Source organism: Cygnus olor, chromosome 1 (assembly GCF_009769625.2).
Source record: "Cygnus olor isolate bCygOlo1 chromosome 1, bCygOlo1.pri.v2, whole genome shotgun sequence".
In the NCBI taxonomy this organism is placed as follows: Eukaryota; Metazoa; Chordata; class Aves; order Anseriformes; family Anatidae; genus Cygnus; species Cygnus olor.
The window spans coordinates 61,442,903-61,460,544 of NC_049169.1; the positions used below are offsets into that span (position 1 = coordinate 61,442,903).

The 17,642-nt window shown below is 43.9% G+C and overlaps 1 protein-coding gene across 1 annotated transcript in view; it reads left to right on the forward strand.

The window, feature by feature from the left end:
- Positions 1 to 17,642, forward strand: part of TMEM178B (transmembrane protein 178B) — a 215,789-nt gene that overhangs the window by 51,954 nt on the left and 146,193 nt on the right. The window contains 1 exon segment of the mRNA XM_040561183.1: positions 8,089 to 8,202. Coding sequence (XP_040417117.1) covers positions 8,089 to 8,202 — 114 coding nt within the window.

Sequence of the window (17,642 nt, forward strand, 5' to 3'; positions counted from 1 at the left end):
TCCTTTGCCAGTGGCAGCCTGGCAGGCTGTCTGCATTTGACCCAACAAGGAAGATGCAGATTCCCGTTTTGCTTAAGTACATTTATAGTAAGTGCAATTGGTGAATCTTCATGTTGACAAATTAGATCTTAAGCAAAGAGTTTAGAAGGCAGCAGACCACTTGCGAAGCAATCTAATATGGCAGATGACTTCAGTTAGAAAAAAGCAAAAACAAAATGTCAATGTTTCAGAATTAAAAAACTAGACAAAACTTCTCAGACTTTCAGTTGAAATAGGGCTTCTGAATTCTTTGAAGATGCTGAAATAAGTTACAGATGAGTTTAGTTTTATGGCTGGACAAAACTTTTCAGTTGATCTTACATTCCAGGTTATTCACTCTCTTACCCTGGTTGTGTTAGTCTCATCCCCCTGGCACGGAATTCTTTTGCCTGCCTCTATTTGTAAGCACGGCTGGTGTGAGCACGTTGCTGGTGACCACAGCACTTCTTCCCCTGCCTTAGGAGGGAGGGAGCTGCAGCTCTACAGAACTTGACCGCAGATCTGTGTCTCTTGCTGTGGTACTGCTCATGCCACGATGACTGTGCCATACACTTCTCCAGCCTTGGAGATCAACCGTCCAGGTAGGTGAGGCATCCTTCCAGGCTGCTTTTCTAGAGCTGTGGTCACTTACGGCTGCATTTCCTTTGGCAGTCCTTACTAGGATGGTTCTAACTGTAAAGACACAGCACAGGCTGTATCTAAATTTGCAACTAGCATGGTACAATGGAGGTGGATTTGTAACTGAAACAGTTGGTGCTTATGATCTTGTGTATATTTGGGGTTGGAAGGTTGTTACTTCAGACTGGCTCTGCTCTTCTCCCGTTAGCTGAATTCCCGTTAGCTCATCTTCCAATTTAGCTCTAAGCCAATTGGCATGGCCTTACAGCACACTGTGTTGTGAAGCAAATCATGGTGATTAGAGATGATCTAGGAAGTCATTTTCAAAAGTGCACTCCTGATAAATGCCAAGTTTTGCTACAGAAACATTCATCTTTTTCCCCAAGATGTGACCCTTGGACCTGTGAATGGGGGAGAGGCCTCTGTTGGATCATTCTCTTGACTTTTCTGTGAACCTGTAAAAGGTGAGTGGAAGCTGCTAGTGTGCCTCCACCCACTTGTAGAGGTACCAGCTAGGGGTCAGCCACTTGGTCTTAAAAACAAACAAGACATCTCAACCGAAGAGAAGCATCAGCACAATGTCTTTGCAACCTGCAGCAAGCAACAGTCAGTACCAAAAGTTGTAGAAGTAGCAGCAAGTCCTGCTGGCAGAGCAAGCTGAGCTGGGGTTCAGGAGGCTCAGGATAATGCCAGAGTCAGCCCGGAACAAGCATGATCTCCTGTTCTAAAAATTTGGCCCATGTTGCAGCTGCAAATCTATCTTGAGCTCCATTAATTAGAACATTGCCTTCTATTTATGCATATGAGTTAATGAATATTCATTAGACATGTTGATTAAGGTGCTGTGATTTGCATATTCTGCCGACATTTTTAGAGTTTTACCCTTAGGTATTCTAGTATTCAAGATATTCATGTGGCACCAAGGGAAAGCTTGATTAGGTATTATGAGGGAAAAAAGGCTCCCTGGTCAGTTGCTGGAATGGCTGGCTCAAAGAGGTTGTGCATCTCCATTCTTGGAGGTATTTAAAACCTGACTGGACGAGGCCTGAAGCAACCTGAGCTAGTTTGAATTGGATTTTGACTTGGAAATAGTTCCTTCTTTGAGCAGGCATTTGGGCCAGTTGACGTCTAGAGGACCCTTCCAACGTATAGAAACCTATAATTCATGCAGATCAATGCCAGAAATATGGAAACATTCATATTTATAGATGAGCAAAAAAAAAGTAACCAGTATTTTCAAGGGTAGCATTATTCCGGAGGTAATGAAATAATCCTGTTAAGTGTTGTAATACCTTCTAATGAAGTCTCTGCCTTCGTTAATGGAGTTACTCATCATGAGTTCATTAACTAGTCAGCATATCTGGCTGCAATTCTCTCAGAGCAGCTGGTCAAGGTAGAGCCTATTTCTCCTCCCACCTTCCTCCAGGCTTTGGTTTGACCAGTTAACGTGTGCTGGAACTGCTACAACCGTGCCTACATTAAGGATGCCTGCAGTTGTGTTCTGGTGATTCATACGAAATGATTTAAGAGGGCGAGGGCAGGACGTACAGCTGAGGGCAAGCATTTCTTAAATTGCACCAACCCGAATAGCCAGAGCCGCTTTGAAGGTGGTGTAAGATGCTAGCAGAATTTAAAAATGAACTTTTCTGACAGACAAGACTTGAGATTGAGCCTTAACAGGTGCATGTGCCTCATGCCATTGCTTTGTGTAAGCTGGTCCCAGCTCTGTGCTTACAGCCCTGTAAAAACCTTACTGGAATGTTAGGCTAAGAAAAGCTGTAAACATTTTCTGCTGAAGACCTACAGATTTTCTAAATACAATGTGAAACAATTAGAGGCTAAATGACCAAACTACATCCTCCATTTGCTGGGTATAGTTATAGTCACTCCGTGAGGGAATGGTAACCAAAACATGGGATTAAGGCAATTTCTCATACAGGAGGCAGTTTCTCATAATGAATAGCAAATATATGTAGTGAATGCAGCTTGCAAGCCAGAGGCTAAGATTCCTTTTACTAGGAAATGTTTGTGTAGTAATTCTCAAACAGATTTGTAAAAATTAGATCCAGCACAAAGGGTGAATTTTGTGGAATAAATTGCTTGCTATGAACAGTTCGTGCAGAGGTATCTACAAAACAGAACGAGAAGCTGCCTGGAGGCAGCGAAGGCTCAGAACATCCATGTCAGTCTTTTCAGTGAAGCTCGTGATATCAAAAACCTTTGCAGAAACAGCCGAGCACTTCTTAGAAATCAACATGTGTACTGCTGGAGAAGAATGGGTACCACCTGGGTTCAGATCTCTGCCTGTCGCAGAAACCAAGGTGCTTGCCATGTCCGCGCTGGCTTGTGATGCGGTTTGGCATGGCGTGCCGTGCGTGGTTCATCCAGGGTAAAGGAGCTGCCGGCTCCCTGGGGCTCCTGGTTGCTGTCACCCAATAGAAGTTGCAAGGGGAGAAATTGCAATGTGTAGCCCTGAGCCCTCCACCTCCCAAGGGTAACTCATTGATGGGCATCAGGCTGATCTGTACCTGAATCTGAAGGATGCTCCCACAATCTGCAGCTCTGAAAGTTGGGGGAAAAGTGGGAAGTCCTGGAGTCCTGACTTGCAGGAGGGGAGCGCAGTCGGATAACTCATGCACGTAACTTTGATGTGCCATCTCAGGTTGGATCTGAAGTGATGTTAATGACACTTACCTAACTGCTCCTGCAGATTCAGTGGCCTTTCATGGAAGTGAAGGACTACTTTCTGTTGCCAGCTCTCAGGTGAGCCAGTCTGTTTTATGCAGAAGGCTAAGCTATGTGATCACAGCAATGTTACAAATTCCTGAAACTTGACGGTCACCTCTGCAAAAGTCAAGCTGACCTCACAGGGCAAATTCCTCTGGGCACCGCTGAGATAAAATTTTAGGATTGATGTGACCAATACCCTGGTGGCATTTTGATTTTCATCCCTGTTTGTTTGTTTTTTGAAGCAGCCTGAAAGTGAAATATTCTTAAAGGTGGCAGCAGTGATAAAGTTCTGGAAGAAAACTTGCTTACCCACCAGACAAATAGAGTATGGATACCAGCAATATAACCTCCCTTTTTAATTGATCTTAACCCTGTTTTGCCCAGAGTGGGAGAACATTGCTGTCACCCTGTGTTGCTGGTCAGTGCGGGGCCTGCGGCAGGGGAAGCGCTCGCAGCTCCAGTAACGCAGGGGAGCAGAGCTTCACCAGCGGCTGAGCACCCATCAGAATATTAGGGTAGTTCTGAAACAGACTAGAAAGAAATTGCACAATGTTTTCAGGTGATGCTCCTGCCTGCTACGGCACAGTTTTACAAGGATTTTCTTTGTAATAGAAGAGGACATTTTTATATTAAGGTGATGGCGTGGGGCATAGCTCGATGGATATGGGAGGAGAACCAAGCAGGTACGTTGATCAGCAAGAATAGCGGCGTATTCGGTGCCACTGTGCTTAGTGGCAGTGCTTAGCTGCTCCAGACGAAGGTGTCTCTAGTTTCCTCTCTCAATTTCACTTGGCATCTGAACTTTTCTGGAACAGGCGGATGCCAGCCACAGAGTTACAGCTGCAGAATCCTCCCTGAGCATCCGTCCTTGTGAGGATGCTGCAGCAGTTTTGCTCTGCGTGGTTCTAGCTGTATCTGCCAGCTGACCCCTTTCCTAGCACTATCTCTGAAGTTGTCAGCCACATTTCTTTAGGATTTCCAGCAAACATTTCCCTTTAATCAGAGCAAACTGGAACATACGTCAGTGGGGCAGCTTCTTGGTTGCTTCATGTTTCTTGTGGCCAACCCTAACACTTGCTATCATAGCTGTGTGGGTGAAAACCCCACTCACTGGTTTGCTGTTCAAATTACGATGAATAGTATTTGAGCGCACAGCTCTGTTGTTTGGTGTTTCTAAGTTCATACTGAGGGCTGGGGGTACTCTATAAGTTCAGGCATCCTTTTGAAGGTATGGAAAGGAAAGTATAAATTTTTTTCTTCGTTCCCCACCCCCAAAGACTGAAGAAGGCATTGCTGTTCATCCATCCAAATGTAAGGTTTTAAGGTTTTTCTGAGGATTTTCCAGGAGAGCCGTAGCTCTAGAGCCCCTGGGAGAACAGACAGTGACTGCAGCAAGGATCAGATGTCCGTGGGTATTGAACCTAATTTTCCCTTCTGTATGGGGCAAGCAGGGAAACATCATGAAGCATGGAATTGCCACCACTACAGACTCATCCTTTTCCTAACTTTTATTGGTAGATTCAGGCAAACGAAAGTTTCTAAAGCTAGCTCTCACTTCTAGCTGGATACATGCTGGTGCAGCTGCATTGACTCAGCAGGGTGTGAGAGCAGGTGTAGACAACTGGTTCACATCTCAGTGTTGGGCAGTCATGAGCTTTGTGACAGTTTGGGCAGTGGCAAGCTTGAGGTTCCTGCGAGGAGCCTGCCGGCCTCTCCTGGCAGCAGGGGCTGTAGGAACGTGAGCTGCACCTGCTCTCCGGTGGTCGCTGCACTTCTGGGGTCTGAAGTAACCCAAGCTGGTAGAAGACAGCTCTGAAATAGCCTGAACTGTCTTCTCCTGAGCGTACTGAACTTGGTGTTCACAGGAAAGTTCATAGGCTAAAGCCAAAAAGGTCCACTAGAGCATGTGGGCTGACCTCTGGTATACCACAGACCACTGCGTTTCACCCACTGATCCCCTTCTTGCACCTAAAAGCTTGGTTTAGACTGAAGTATTTTGAGCCTAGTAACAAAACTTATCAGGCTTACTTGTACTTGTTCTAGCAGTGAATCCATGCTTAATGCTTCAGGGAAGGGTGGAAATCCAGGGGCAGCATCCTTGAGGGTCTGACCTGGGGCTGTGTGTTTCCCCATGTAAGACAAGCGTGGGGAACAGTCCTGTGCTCTGATAGCCCTGCTCACTGCCCTCAGGGACCAGCCCTCGTGTTTTGGAGGGAAGCTGGTGGGAAAAGCAGGCTGCCTCTCACCATATGCACTGAGTGCTTTCCCTCCTGATCCTTGGGAGTCAAGATATTTATAGGATAATAGTCAGGATTTTGAGGTAGGAATTGTGTAGAAGTGTGTGGTGTGGCTGGGAAGGACAGCACGGAATTTACCATTCACATTTGCCCATGCTTCGGATATCATCAACCATTGCCACTGTAATCATGCTCTCAGATCTAGATGGTCTTTAAATGTGTACTTAGGTCTCATTAAAGCTATAGAAATGTAAGCAGAAGTCTAAAATCATATATATGGTCAGGTAATGACCTGAATTTGGGCCATAATCTTTTTGTGCTTTAGGCTTTGGTAATATAAGCTAGCGAACAGTTCTCTGCATTACTACTAAAAGTATTTGCAGTAAAAATGGGAAGTTCGATGGACCTTGCTAGAAATTAGCCTCTTTGGTGTCAGAGGAGGTGTTTCTGCTGATTACTTTAGGAAATTATAGTAAATGGAATAGCATCTTTTCTTCCTTCCTTCTGTGTGCTTTTATTTTGAGTCTTGGCTCAGTGTTCTTGTCTATCTGCATAAATCTTTTCTCTGTGCAGTTATCAGATAAAGATTATTTTCTGACAAATAAGCATTTTTCCACTTTCTTGCCGATGCTTCTGATCCGTGAAAGCAGCTGAACAAAAGGGAATAGGAAATCCCATATGAAGACATGGTTGTGTTTTGGGGCTTTTTTTTAAAGCTCTTTCTACACTATCTTTCTTTTTTTCCTAAATACTATTCTTGGTTTGAAACTTTAATTCTGGGCGTACATTTGGTGCCCAGATGGTGCAGACTCACACAGAAGCCCATCACGCTGTCAGGGCAGGCGGATACATATGTAAATATTTTGCCTTTTTCCCCTATAATATTTGCCTTTGTCTAATCTAATTGCTGTCAAAGGCAGAATGTGAAGAATGCTTAAGAGAAGCAAACAATGAGGACCTCCAATGTTTGCATTGCACTAACTCTGGAAGATGCTAGTTGACTCAATTGTAACTAATAATTTTGGTGCATGGGTTTTTACTCACGCCGTGTATTCATGGTGTATGATCCAAGCCTGTGCCAAGCAACACTTCACCACCAGGAGTAGAAACCTGTCTTTCTAGAGGCACAAGAACATATTTAACCCCTTGGAGCTGTAGATAAGACTAATGGCTCTGCCTTTTCAGCGCAGGCTGACAGTAAGTGTTCTCTACATGTCTCTTGGTATATCACTCTCTTATCCTTATTTATATGGTTCATTGCTTCATTTAATTTGTTCTGTTGAGTGCATGTTGTAATGTATTTTTAATACATAAAAGCATTTCCAGTGCAGTTGCTCCTCTGACCAGTGGTAGCTAATAGCAAACGGTGTGGCCAACCACATTAGGGATGCCTGTTTGGTTATTAGAGGCCTGATCCAAAATACCATAATATTAATGGGAAAACGACTTACGTGAGCTTTGAATCTGACTGCTCGGTGAGAGGGTCTAATGGAGCCATCCTTCTGGCAAGAAGGATGTAGGAAACCTTACTGTTTTTCACCGATGCAAGAAGGGTTGCACTGTCACAGATTTCTGATCAGATGTGAAATTTGGCTAGGCTATAATTCGCAGAAAGCATCAGGCTATGCCAGACCCATTGCTCTAAGGACACTATGCGGAGATGCCAGGAGATGACAGCCTGGAGGTGTGATTATTGTAGAGGAAGGAAAGTGGCTATAAAAGGAAAATAGGAGTATGTGACCAGGAGACAAACAGAAGCAGCACATGGTGCTTTTTTCCATGGAACGTAGATGAGATCCTACAGGGGAAAATCCAACATTGCCTATTGCAGCCATTCATGTTGCCATTTGAGGCTCATTATCTCAGTGGTGCCAATAAATTCTGCTTGAGCCTGCTATGACAGTGTCTGGGTACCTTCAAGAGACGTGCCATAGCCTGTCACATCTGCTTCTGCTTGTTCTGCTTGTCTTGCTTTTTGGCTGTGGGGTGCAAGCGGTCAGAAAAAATCTTCTCTAAAACCATACTTTTTCCTGTGGTGGTTTTATTACTGAAGATAAGATTAAAGGTGTTTGCCTTGTATATCTCCTGGAGCATGGATGCAGACACATACTGCAGGATAAGTGAAAATGGGAATTCCCAGTTCCTCTGAGGTAAATGCTGGTATGCCTGATGCTAGCTCATGGTTCAGAGAAAGGAAATGAAAGAAGGGGTGACTTGCCACATTACATCTGATGGTGAAAACAGATGCTGGCTGCTACTGTTGAGCCTTTGATGTATCGTAAGTTTTCACGTGAGCTTCCCCTACAACTAGCTTGAGCCTGTCATGGGCCAAAAGTAGCATTGACTGTCACAGTGGATTGATAGTAGGCTTTTGCTTTTGCTTGTCAGATCTGTCTGGTCTACAGCTGGGACGACATGTTGCATTCATTTAACAGCACTTTCTTCTACGTTTTTCCCTTTCCAGGAGCAATTGAGCGGTGCACGTACATCAAGTACCACTACTCCTCAGCGACCATTCCCAAGAACCTCACCTACAACATCACCAAGACAATCCGCCAGGATGAGTGGCATGCCTTGCGTGAGTACTGCTGGCTTTCTTCTCAGTTTTCCTCATGTACAGACTAAGGGAGGTACCCAGTAATAAATGAGAAGAGAGGCTTTGACAGACATCCCACTTAGAGCTCTGTTCTCACATACAGTTAGTCTTTGTAGCAGACGGATCGATTTGCTCTTAGGACCTACATCTCTTTTTGCTGCTGACTAGAAATTCTGCTGAGGCATGAAGAAGTGGTGGTAGGGAAGAGGCATTCATGTGCAAAGATTAATATTTAGTTAAATAATAAAATGAATAATAAAACGAATAACCAGATCAATGCCCTATTTTTTTAATTTAGTGGAATGCTCAGTATGTAAGTGTATTCTCATGCAGTTCATGCCACTGCTGAGTTTCCTGCTTCCAGCAGAATTCATTGCTGGCTTTGTAGAATATGTCCTGCTGCCTGCAGCTCCCGAGCGAGTGTGGCATCACTCTCCTTTGAAGATGTAGAAAGATACGCTGCACCCTTTAAGGCACAGGGAAGGAGCATTTAGCCCTCAGTGATAACTGTAACTGGTGGTCGCCAACTTGTAACATTTGCTGAAGCCAACAATATCTGACAGGGATGGAAGGAACTGCCTTGAGATGTATGGCTGGCCTTAAAGCTTTTCTCCTCATATTGGAAATGGAAAAGGGCTTTCACTAACAAGATGAAAGAGGTAGGATTTCACGAGGAAGGATGCCACTGCAACTTCCTCTTGTTATTACATAGTCATAGGGACTGATGAATGTTCAGGGTTCCTCCTCAGTCTAGGCAGTTAACAGCCCTTTGAAGATGACAGAAATTAAGGGATGCTGATTCTGGTGCAAAATCTTGAAAGGTAGCAGTGAGCAGCTACTGTCCAAACCATCAGCTTTAGAAATGTGTAAGACCTCTGGTATTTCCAGGGCATTTGGTCCCTGTTTCACTCTTGCCTTATGTGGCTATTGCTCTGTTGGAAGCCTCTTATGCTCTGGGGAGGAGAAGCCATAATGATATACTTCACTTTCTGAATTCGTAAGGTCAGGCCTGCCTTTCATTGGTGCTTGTATGCTTACTTGGTAAAATCTGATAAGCAATTAAGGAAGTTCTAGAAGATCTTGCTAAACTCCTCTATTTTTTTATGAAATGTGTCTGTGTGGATAAATACACATTGTTTAATTTTGATATGAGTTCAGTATTCCTTTTATTTATCATGCTTCTGCTTCCCTCTCAGAAGGTAGGTAATAAGAAGCCAGTCTTGAAAAATACTTTGCTGTGCTCGTTTGTCCCTGAAATCAGAAGATCGGGTAGTAGGAACCTCTCAGGTTTCCTGCTACCACCTGTCATCTCTGGTGTCAGTTTTAAGTTAAAATTTCTCTTCTTTGGGGAGGGAGGAGGACAAACAACCACCCCTCAGAGAGAGGCGGATGTCTCCTATTCGAGTTCAATAGGAAGAGACTTCAGTTTATTCTTTTGGCTGTGTATCTGTGCTTTTGCCACTGCTGTGAGCAATCATGACTTTTCTGCACCTGTTCTCTGGGAACTTCCCTAATTAATATAGGAATTATTGCCTTAAAGAAATCTATTTCAGCAATGGCTCAGGTATAGGACTATATCCTGAGGCTGTTAACTACTGATGTGCCTGGCCACATTAGTCCCTCAGTGTGTGCATCCCGTGGTGGGATCAGCGAGTTCCTTAGCACGGTTGTCAGCAGCCTTCAGGAGCACGCTTGGCACTCTCCGAAGTGGCAGTCTAGACACAGCACTCTCACATTTACATATCTGATCTGGTTCGAAGCACTTTCGGGGTGAGGCTGTTTGTTTCTTTCCTGAGGAGGGTACACCGAGTGTGTGGGGGTGTGTGCATATTTCTGACCCAGATTCTCTTGCTAGTTCATGAGTCAGATAAGTGTAGGCAGATGTAGATAGCCAGATTCATGCTTCAATTCTATCTCTGTATAGACAGAGAAGGAAAAATACTTTGCTGAAGCTCTCTTCTCCAGAGCAGTTGGGTGTAATGGTGAGTGTTTGATATGTGGGGTAGATGCAGGCCGCTGCATTCAAGTTGTATGTAGTGTTAAAGGTGCTTGCAACCTTCTTGTTTTTTCCACAACATTCCTTAAAAGACAAGGAGAACAGCAATCTTTTCAAACAGTGCTTAAGCTGAGGGGAACGTTCTCCCTTTAAGAAACATTTGTGACGGAGTAGCTACAAGCAGTATGACAAATTACCTTCAGAAACTCCCTGTAAGTGTTCCTGCCTTAGCATCTGTTGCATTTCTGTACCTCTGGACTAGCTTCATCCAGGGCACAGCTACTTCAGCACACCACTGCTCATGCTGAGGCAGAATAACACTTCCAAGTCAACCTGAACGTTATTTTCCTCTGAACAACTTCCTATTCAGAACTTCCCTTCCCCTGAGTGTTGTGACAGGCAATGAAGGAGCAGGCCTGTTGTTCCTCATGGTCTTGACATAGGTAACGTCTCAGATCTGGAGCATGAGATAGTAGAACAAACCCTATTTCCTGATGAAATGCTGGGACAAAATGGCATCTGGAGAATTTCAGAAGAACTGGAAAAGTGAAACTGGAGTGTCCGGGCAGCCTACTAAAGAAAATACCACTTCCAGGTTGAAGCCACTGCCGTCCTTTGACATATCTGCATTTCAGTAGTGGTTATTTTCCTTTCTGGGTGCATGGGAAGAAACCATGAGCCTGGGAAGGAAATCCATTGTTTTGTATGCGTACTGGTTTGGGGAGCAGAGAAAAGAGGACTCAGCCACGCTCAGCATGCTGCTTTCTTCAGGCTGGCAGGCAGGACTGGTGCTCCAGCAGTTTCTCTTGAATTGCAGGAGTGGGTGAGGGGAAACTTGAGGCTGAGGACCCCATGGCACCAGTTGGCACAGAAAGCAGATATTCCTCTAGCTGTGCTGTCAGCTATGCTAGAATAACCCAGGGGAGCAGCTGGACCTGGAGGAATGGTTGGGGCTGACTTTATCATTTTTGATTTTTGTCTTTTTTCATTCTGTTTGACGTTTTCAAGATGGAACCTCTGCTCCAAACTGATTGCCTATGGCAGCATGAGCCAGGGAAATAAGACTTCACTTCCCTGCAATCACTTCCTCTCAGCTATCTCCGGTTAAATAGGGATGGAGGGAAGGGTGATTGTAGTATTGCCAGCTTTCTTCTGTCAGGAGACAGTGTTCATCTAATTAGACAAAACTAGTGTCTGTACAAGCTGGGAGGGGAAGGGAGAAGGGAAAGAGTGCTGCGTCCAACAACTTGTAGCACAAGTAACTGTCTCTTCATGGAAGACGCTGCTGTAATGGTATGATTGAGTCACCGTTAGTCATTTACCCTGTCACACTTCGGCCCCAGCCTCTTGCACAGAAATCTGAGCTAGAGTTCTGGCTTCTGAAAAACTGTAGCAGCAGCACTGATCCTTTTAGAAAATGGAGGTGTAGATTATTTGAATGAAAATCTAAACAGTTCTGTATTTGTTGGCATATTTTGTTCCATGTGTTTTGTGTTCCCTTAGGTTTCCTTTCGTTGTGCTACGGATTTGTGTTCACAAAACATGGGGAAAGTGGTTGTGACAAGGGTATGAGCTGCAGAATATGGTACAGACATTAGGAGTGGTGCAAGGCATTTTCAGGTCACAGAATAAGCATTTTAATGAGATGCTTGTACTGTAAGAAAGCTGGCCATAAAAAAGCTTCTGCATCCATTCTAGCCTTCCTCACTGTGGTCTTGGCAAGTGAAGGAGAAAAGGGGCTTTTCTAGGGCTGTCTTCTCTACAAGACAGGCAAAGAAAGTGTTATGGTTTTAAAGCATTGCAAACAAGCAAGTTCCTGATGCATGTTCTTGAAGAATGAGATTTATTTTTCTGAGAACAAATCAAACTACTGCTTCCTCCCTTTCTCCTGCACTGGTAGCTAAAATGGAACAAATGCTGTATGGTGCTCAGAGCCTTTGTATGGCACAGCTCCCCGTGGCTTGCACTGTATTGCGTGAACGTCTCCAGATCAGGAGAGATGAAAAATTCTTCCTTCTCTCCCAAAGCTTTTTATTTTGCTGACTCTCAGAGCCTATCATGCGAGGTTGATAGATCTGTCTCTACGCCTGTTATTTTTTCCTTCCTCCCTACATGTCAAAAGCCTGAATTTTTCCTTTGGATTAAAACTGGCCGCACAAGAAGGAACTTCTGTTTGTGTCTGTTCCTCTCCACCTTACTTTTGGCTCCTAGGCCTGTCCTCTGCAGTGCTGGGTCAGCAGCTGTCTTCTGTGCCCAGGAACATGGAGCATGCTGCATCTGGGCAGAAAGTGGCTGGAATTGCTATGGAAACTGATCTCCTCCTGCACAGCTGAGGTAGAATTGTCACCATGCTGCTTTGGGGAGAACCAGTTCACAAACAGGTAGCTGCTGCTTGCTGAGAAATGCTTGGAATTCTGCTTTTCCTTTTTTTGGAACATGCCTTGTCTGGCATACTCTCTTAACTGTGTCCTACCCCCTGCTTCTCCTGTGGGGTCAGAGAATGTGGGTTCTGAATTTAGGGTATTGAGATGGGGAGCTGCATTGTCAAGAAAAGAGGAACCGTGAAGCTTTGTGTTAATTGGAATGAGAACATTTGCCTTCTCTGTTGAAAATTGCAATAATCTTCTGTTTGTGGTGTTCTGAAAGCCATTTGCATAAAAAATGAGTTGTAAAGTCAAAAGTAATAGCCTGACACATTCTGAGAGCAGCAAGTATTGGAGGAAATGAAGGATTTCTACAGGATGTGAAGAGTGGTAATATTTTAATTTGTATAGCATCTCTTATGCTGAAGTCTCAATGGATTTTATCGTCCTTAATAGTCCAAACTTTGCAGGCTCTCTAGGAGAATAAGGCACTTATTACCACTAGGCTTCTTGATTTAGGCCTAGGAAGCACTCAACTACCTCCTTATTACTGGGTGTGAGGGACTGGAAGAATCTCCTTTTGTGGAGGTCACTTGTGGTACTGATGGGAGAGGCAGCAATTAGCACTCTGGAGAAGACAGTAATGTCTGCACTTCTAAATTTACAGGCTTCCCCAGCCCGTGGAACGAGCTGCTGAGATTTGTGCACAAGCTCAGATCATAGCTTGACAATGCATTAGTAACACCAGTAGGCTCATGGGCTTGACCCTGTCTGATGCTTTTATAAGCAACAATAAATATTTCATTCTTGTATCTGTATTAAGTGCTGACCCAAGGGAATTTTTACTTTTTTTTTTTTTTTTTGCTGGGTACTACTGAAAGCAGTGTTTGAAATAAATAGGCAGCATCCCACTTTTCTTGCTCCTTTCTTCCCCACTCTCAACCATATTCCCTTGGGTCTCTTTCCATTCCTATCTTCCCCTACAAGGAAATGCTGTTTCATTTTTAATTAGCCACCTCAACCCCCAGATGGAGGTACAGGCTGAAGAATGACACCGTCCTGCTGGCCCGTGCCATTTGGCCGACAATATGATGTCATTCCTGAATGCATCGGCTATTAAAGCAGACGGGACAGCCATCCTGCAGGTTAGTCATGCAGCAGGTGCTCACATGCCTGGAGGTCTGCTGGTGTTGGATCTCCATAATATTTGTCATTCCCAAAGCTATTGACCAGGTGGTAGTGACAGACCTTATTTCCACCGCCCTCTCTGTTGTAGGGTTTTCTTCACATCTTTATATTTCAAGCTAAGATATAAAAATGGTCTTAGATTTTGATGCCAAAAAAAAAAAAGAGCAACCTATTTTGAAGCCTTTAAGGGATTTTATTGCCTTCTTCTAGGTTTCATCTTAGGCGCTGTTAATATGGCAGTGACCTTAATACCTACAATAGCAAATAGCTTCTCCAACTGCATATTAGCTTTCTAGCTCAGAGGCAGAAGAGCAGGGAAGGCGTAAGGAGGTAGGCACTAGAACTCCCCGTCCTGAATTGTGACAGGGATGCCTGAGTAGGAAATATGGGCAGGAGTTGGGAAGGCAGAAGATGAGGACAGGGAAAGGGGTGAAACTCCATCTGGGCTGATGGGTGTGGAAAGGTGGGACCAGGGATTACTGGACACAGACTGGGGTAGGGCAGTGGGAGGGAAAGTGCACAAATGGCCAAGCTTTATGGGGACAGGAAATGAGCAGGGAAGGAGAGCCTTTGAAGCCCTGTGTGAAGTGCACAAGTCAAGAGTCTTGCTGTTTATGTACTGCCAACACATCTGTGAAATGCCCTGTGGGAGTGGAGGTCTCATCCTGCTCCCTTGACCAGCAGGGTTGGTCTACATGTATGGTGGCGTCTTGTTACTGCCGTTGGTTTGTCCACCAGCTGACATAACGGGGGGCTCTGGGGTGGTCAGAATTCTGGTGAACCACTCACTGCTCTTCAGGATCAGTAAGAAATCCCATGCTACAACTCCTGCTTTTGTCGTTTGTTTACTTTAAATTTGGGAATGTATACGGGTGACGAAATCATGAGCCTTTTTCAGGTTGCAAGCACAAGCACGTCAAGTTAGGAGATGACAGTTCAGGCTGCATACTTGGCCTTAATTTATCCTCTCTGAGCACACTCATTATCAAGTCTTTAATTACTGTAACACCTGCTGTGTTTTCTACAGGACCCCTGCCTTTTTCCATACATTTGGGATATTCCGTTCCCATTCAATGATCTCTTCAATGTCTGAATTTTTCATTGCTTAATGTATTGCTGCTGGCCTTTTATCGCAGAACACAATTCCTCATCCACGGAGAGAATTTAAAACTATTTCACAAACTTTGTGGCACTTGTCATAATTGTACCAAAGTGTGGCACAGATACTAAGTTTATACTTACAATGTCATTTGAGGTGGGCTGTAACTTCCATTCTAGGCTTGCAAATTGAAATTAACTGCTTTTTTGGGTGTCCAATTGGAGATGATTAAGACTTGCTTTTTACAGTATTTGGCAGCAATGCATGCTCCACAGCCTGTAAATCAGACTTCAAATGGTCACCCAGCTCAAGCTGTGTTCAGAGTAAATGAGGAAAACATGGTTAGGGACTGCCTCTGAAGAAGTTTAAGTGAATTGGCCTATCACCACCAAGGACTTTTGCGGTAAGCAGAGAGGAAAGTGCTTGTGTCAGAGGGAGGAGGAGCAGCAGTATGTCAGCAGACTGATCTCAGCTCCTACTGCTCTTAGAGTGTTGCATGGGTTCCCAGCTTTCACACTGACCCTTTTGAAAGGGTCACAGTTTCTCTTTTCCTAGCTTCGGCATGCTTGATACTGCACCTTCCAAAATGTTTTGATATTTTTGTTTGGTTTTGCTATTTGTACATGCAGGCACCTGGATTCACCTCGGCTTATGTGATGTTTTATGTTGTCCCCCATCATGTTGCAAAAAAGAAGAGCTTGCTTCACCTCTGTCATAGTAAAGGGTCTTAGAGTACTTAAGGAGCAGTTCTGAGTGCAGGGAAGCTGAGAACAACCTCCCTCCAGCCTTACTTGTGACTTTTGCAAGAGAGCATTAGAGACGTTTTGCCAGTTGCAGCGTGGAGATGTTGACAGGTAAAACATACCATCACTAATCATTTCCAGTCATTCAGCCAGTCAAAATATAGCTTTATTAATATGCACACAGTGTGCTCTGTTTCCCTTCTTTCTCTCTTGAGAGAGACAGAGGGGGAGAGATGGGCGTTTTTCTATGTCTCCTGGCTAATCAGGAATGATGCCTTGTGCATTCTTAGGGTGAGAACACAGGAAAGAACAAACAGGATGGTCTAATGGGTCTTTTTCATCTCTGACTTCTATAATTTTTGATTTATATACTGATTTAATGCCTGGTTTATGATGATTTATATCGTGGTTTATTTATACCCCAGCCTGATGCCCCACCCCGTACTGTTACCAAGATGAAAGTCAGACAGTTAAATATTTCAAGGTGATTACATGCCACATACGGGGCTAGTAATGAGGAGTAAATGCTTCCTTGCATCAGTGCAAGAAAGACTTAAGTGGAACACTTTGGAAATGAGATTATTGTGATTTGTTCACAAAGCCATGCACCATCCACAAGGGAACATCGCAGCAGCCAGCGTGAGATAGATGCCAGCGAACTTGGAGTCAAGCAACCTGGCTTTGACCCTGACAGAAGCTTTAGGCTGAAACATGTAGGTGATTTTTATATGTTGATAGCGACTAGGCAGTGGTTGCCAGCTTAATTACTGTTTTGCAGTGATGCTTTTTGTACATGGAGTTACAGAATAAACCTGATCCTCGTGTACAACAGGGACATTGTCCTACTTCTTGCTACTTTTAAAAGGTCTAAAATGTGTGAATATTGATGTATGAAAACTAATGCAGCTTTATATTGGATTCTCCTACTATTAACTGAGCCCTGATGATTTCAGGCCCAGTGTCAGAGCTGAATGTAGTTCTGTCCCAGGAAGACTGAAGCTGAAGGATTTCTTAGGGCCCATCTCAGAACTCCTTAATTGGCTGGGTGAATCACAGTTTAGCTATTGAAATTATTCCCTGCCCACCTCCAGGAACTGATTGCACAGTTGGTAAGGGAATAGGAAATCAGGAATATAAATCAACTGCAGGTATCTCCTGTGGGACTTCAGAGTTCAGTCTCCCAAATCTCATCTGACTGTTCTGGATGTAGGTTATATTTAATGGAGCTTATGCCTGTGTGTCCCTCTGCATCACTGGAATTATGACAGCTAATTTGAGTATCTGCCACTGGTGTGTCAAATTGATCAATATCTTTCATAAATACAAACTTTATCATCTCTCCCTCCAACTTTCTGTTCTGGCTTGCACTTTGCATCTGTTTTCTTTTTTTTTCTTTTTTTTTCTCCAAACCTGATTTTCACCTAGGTGTTCTGAGAGAGAAAATCAATAGAAAAATATCATTTACTGACATAAGAGGGACTTCTTTGCCATACACAACAAAGGCTGTAAATAATTCAGCAGGGTGTGTGTCCTTTCTTTTCTCCCATAAGAGTGGGTTTATTAAAATTTAATGGGAGGGGACATGGAGGTGGATGAATAACTTGTTTTATCTAATACAATCTTTAGCAATACACTAGCTCTGTGCTGGCTGCTCTTCACTCATCATAGGCACATACTAAATCAGTCCTCCTCTTACAGAAGTCATTCTGCAATATGTTATTACATCTGTGAGCATGGTGTAATGCCGTTCCTTATGACTCTTGCCTGACTGTGGTGTCTCAGGAAGAAAAGGGTTAAACTGCCAAGGCAATGCCTTGTCTTTTTTCCAGTATTGGGAAGAAGTCAGCAGTGGCACAGATCCACATACACAAAGATCCTAATCAGAAGGGAGTAATGAGCAGGGTAGTAAGAGTTTGGATCTGCTTATATTTATACCAGAATAATAATTCTACTGAAACAAGCATAGACATTCTGAGATTAAAAATAGTGAAATCAGCATCTGGGTGAAAAATAATGGGATTTTCAGAAAAGCG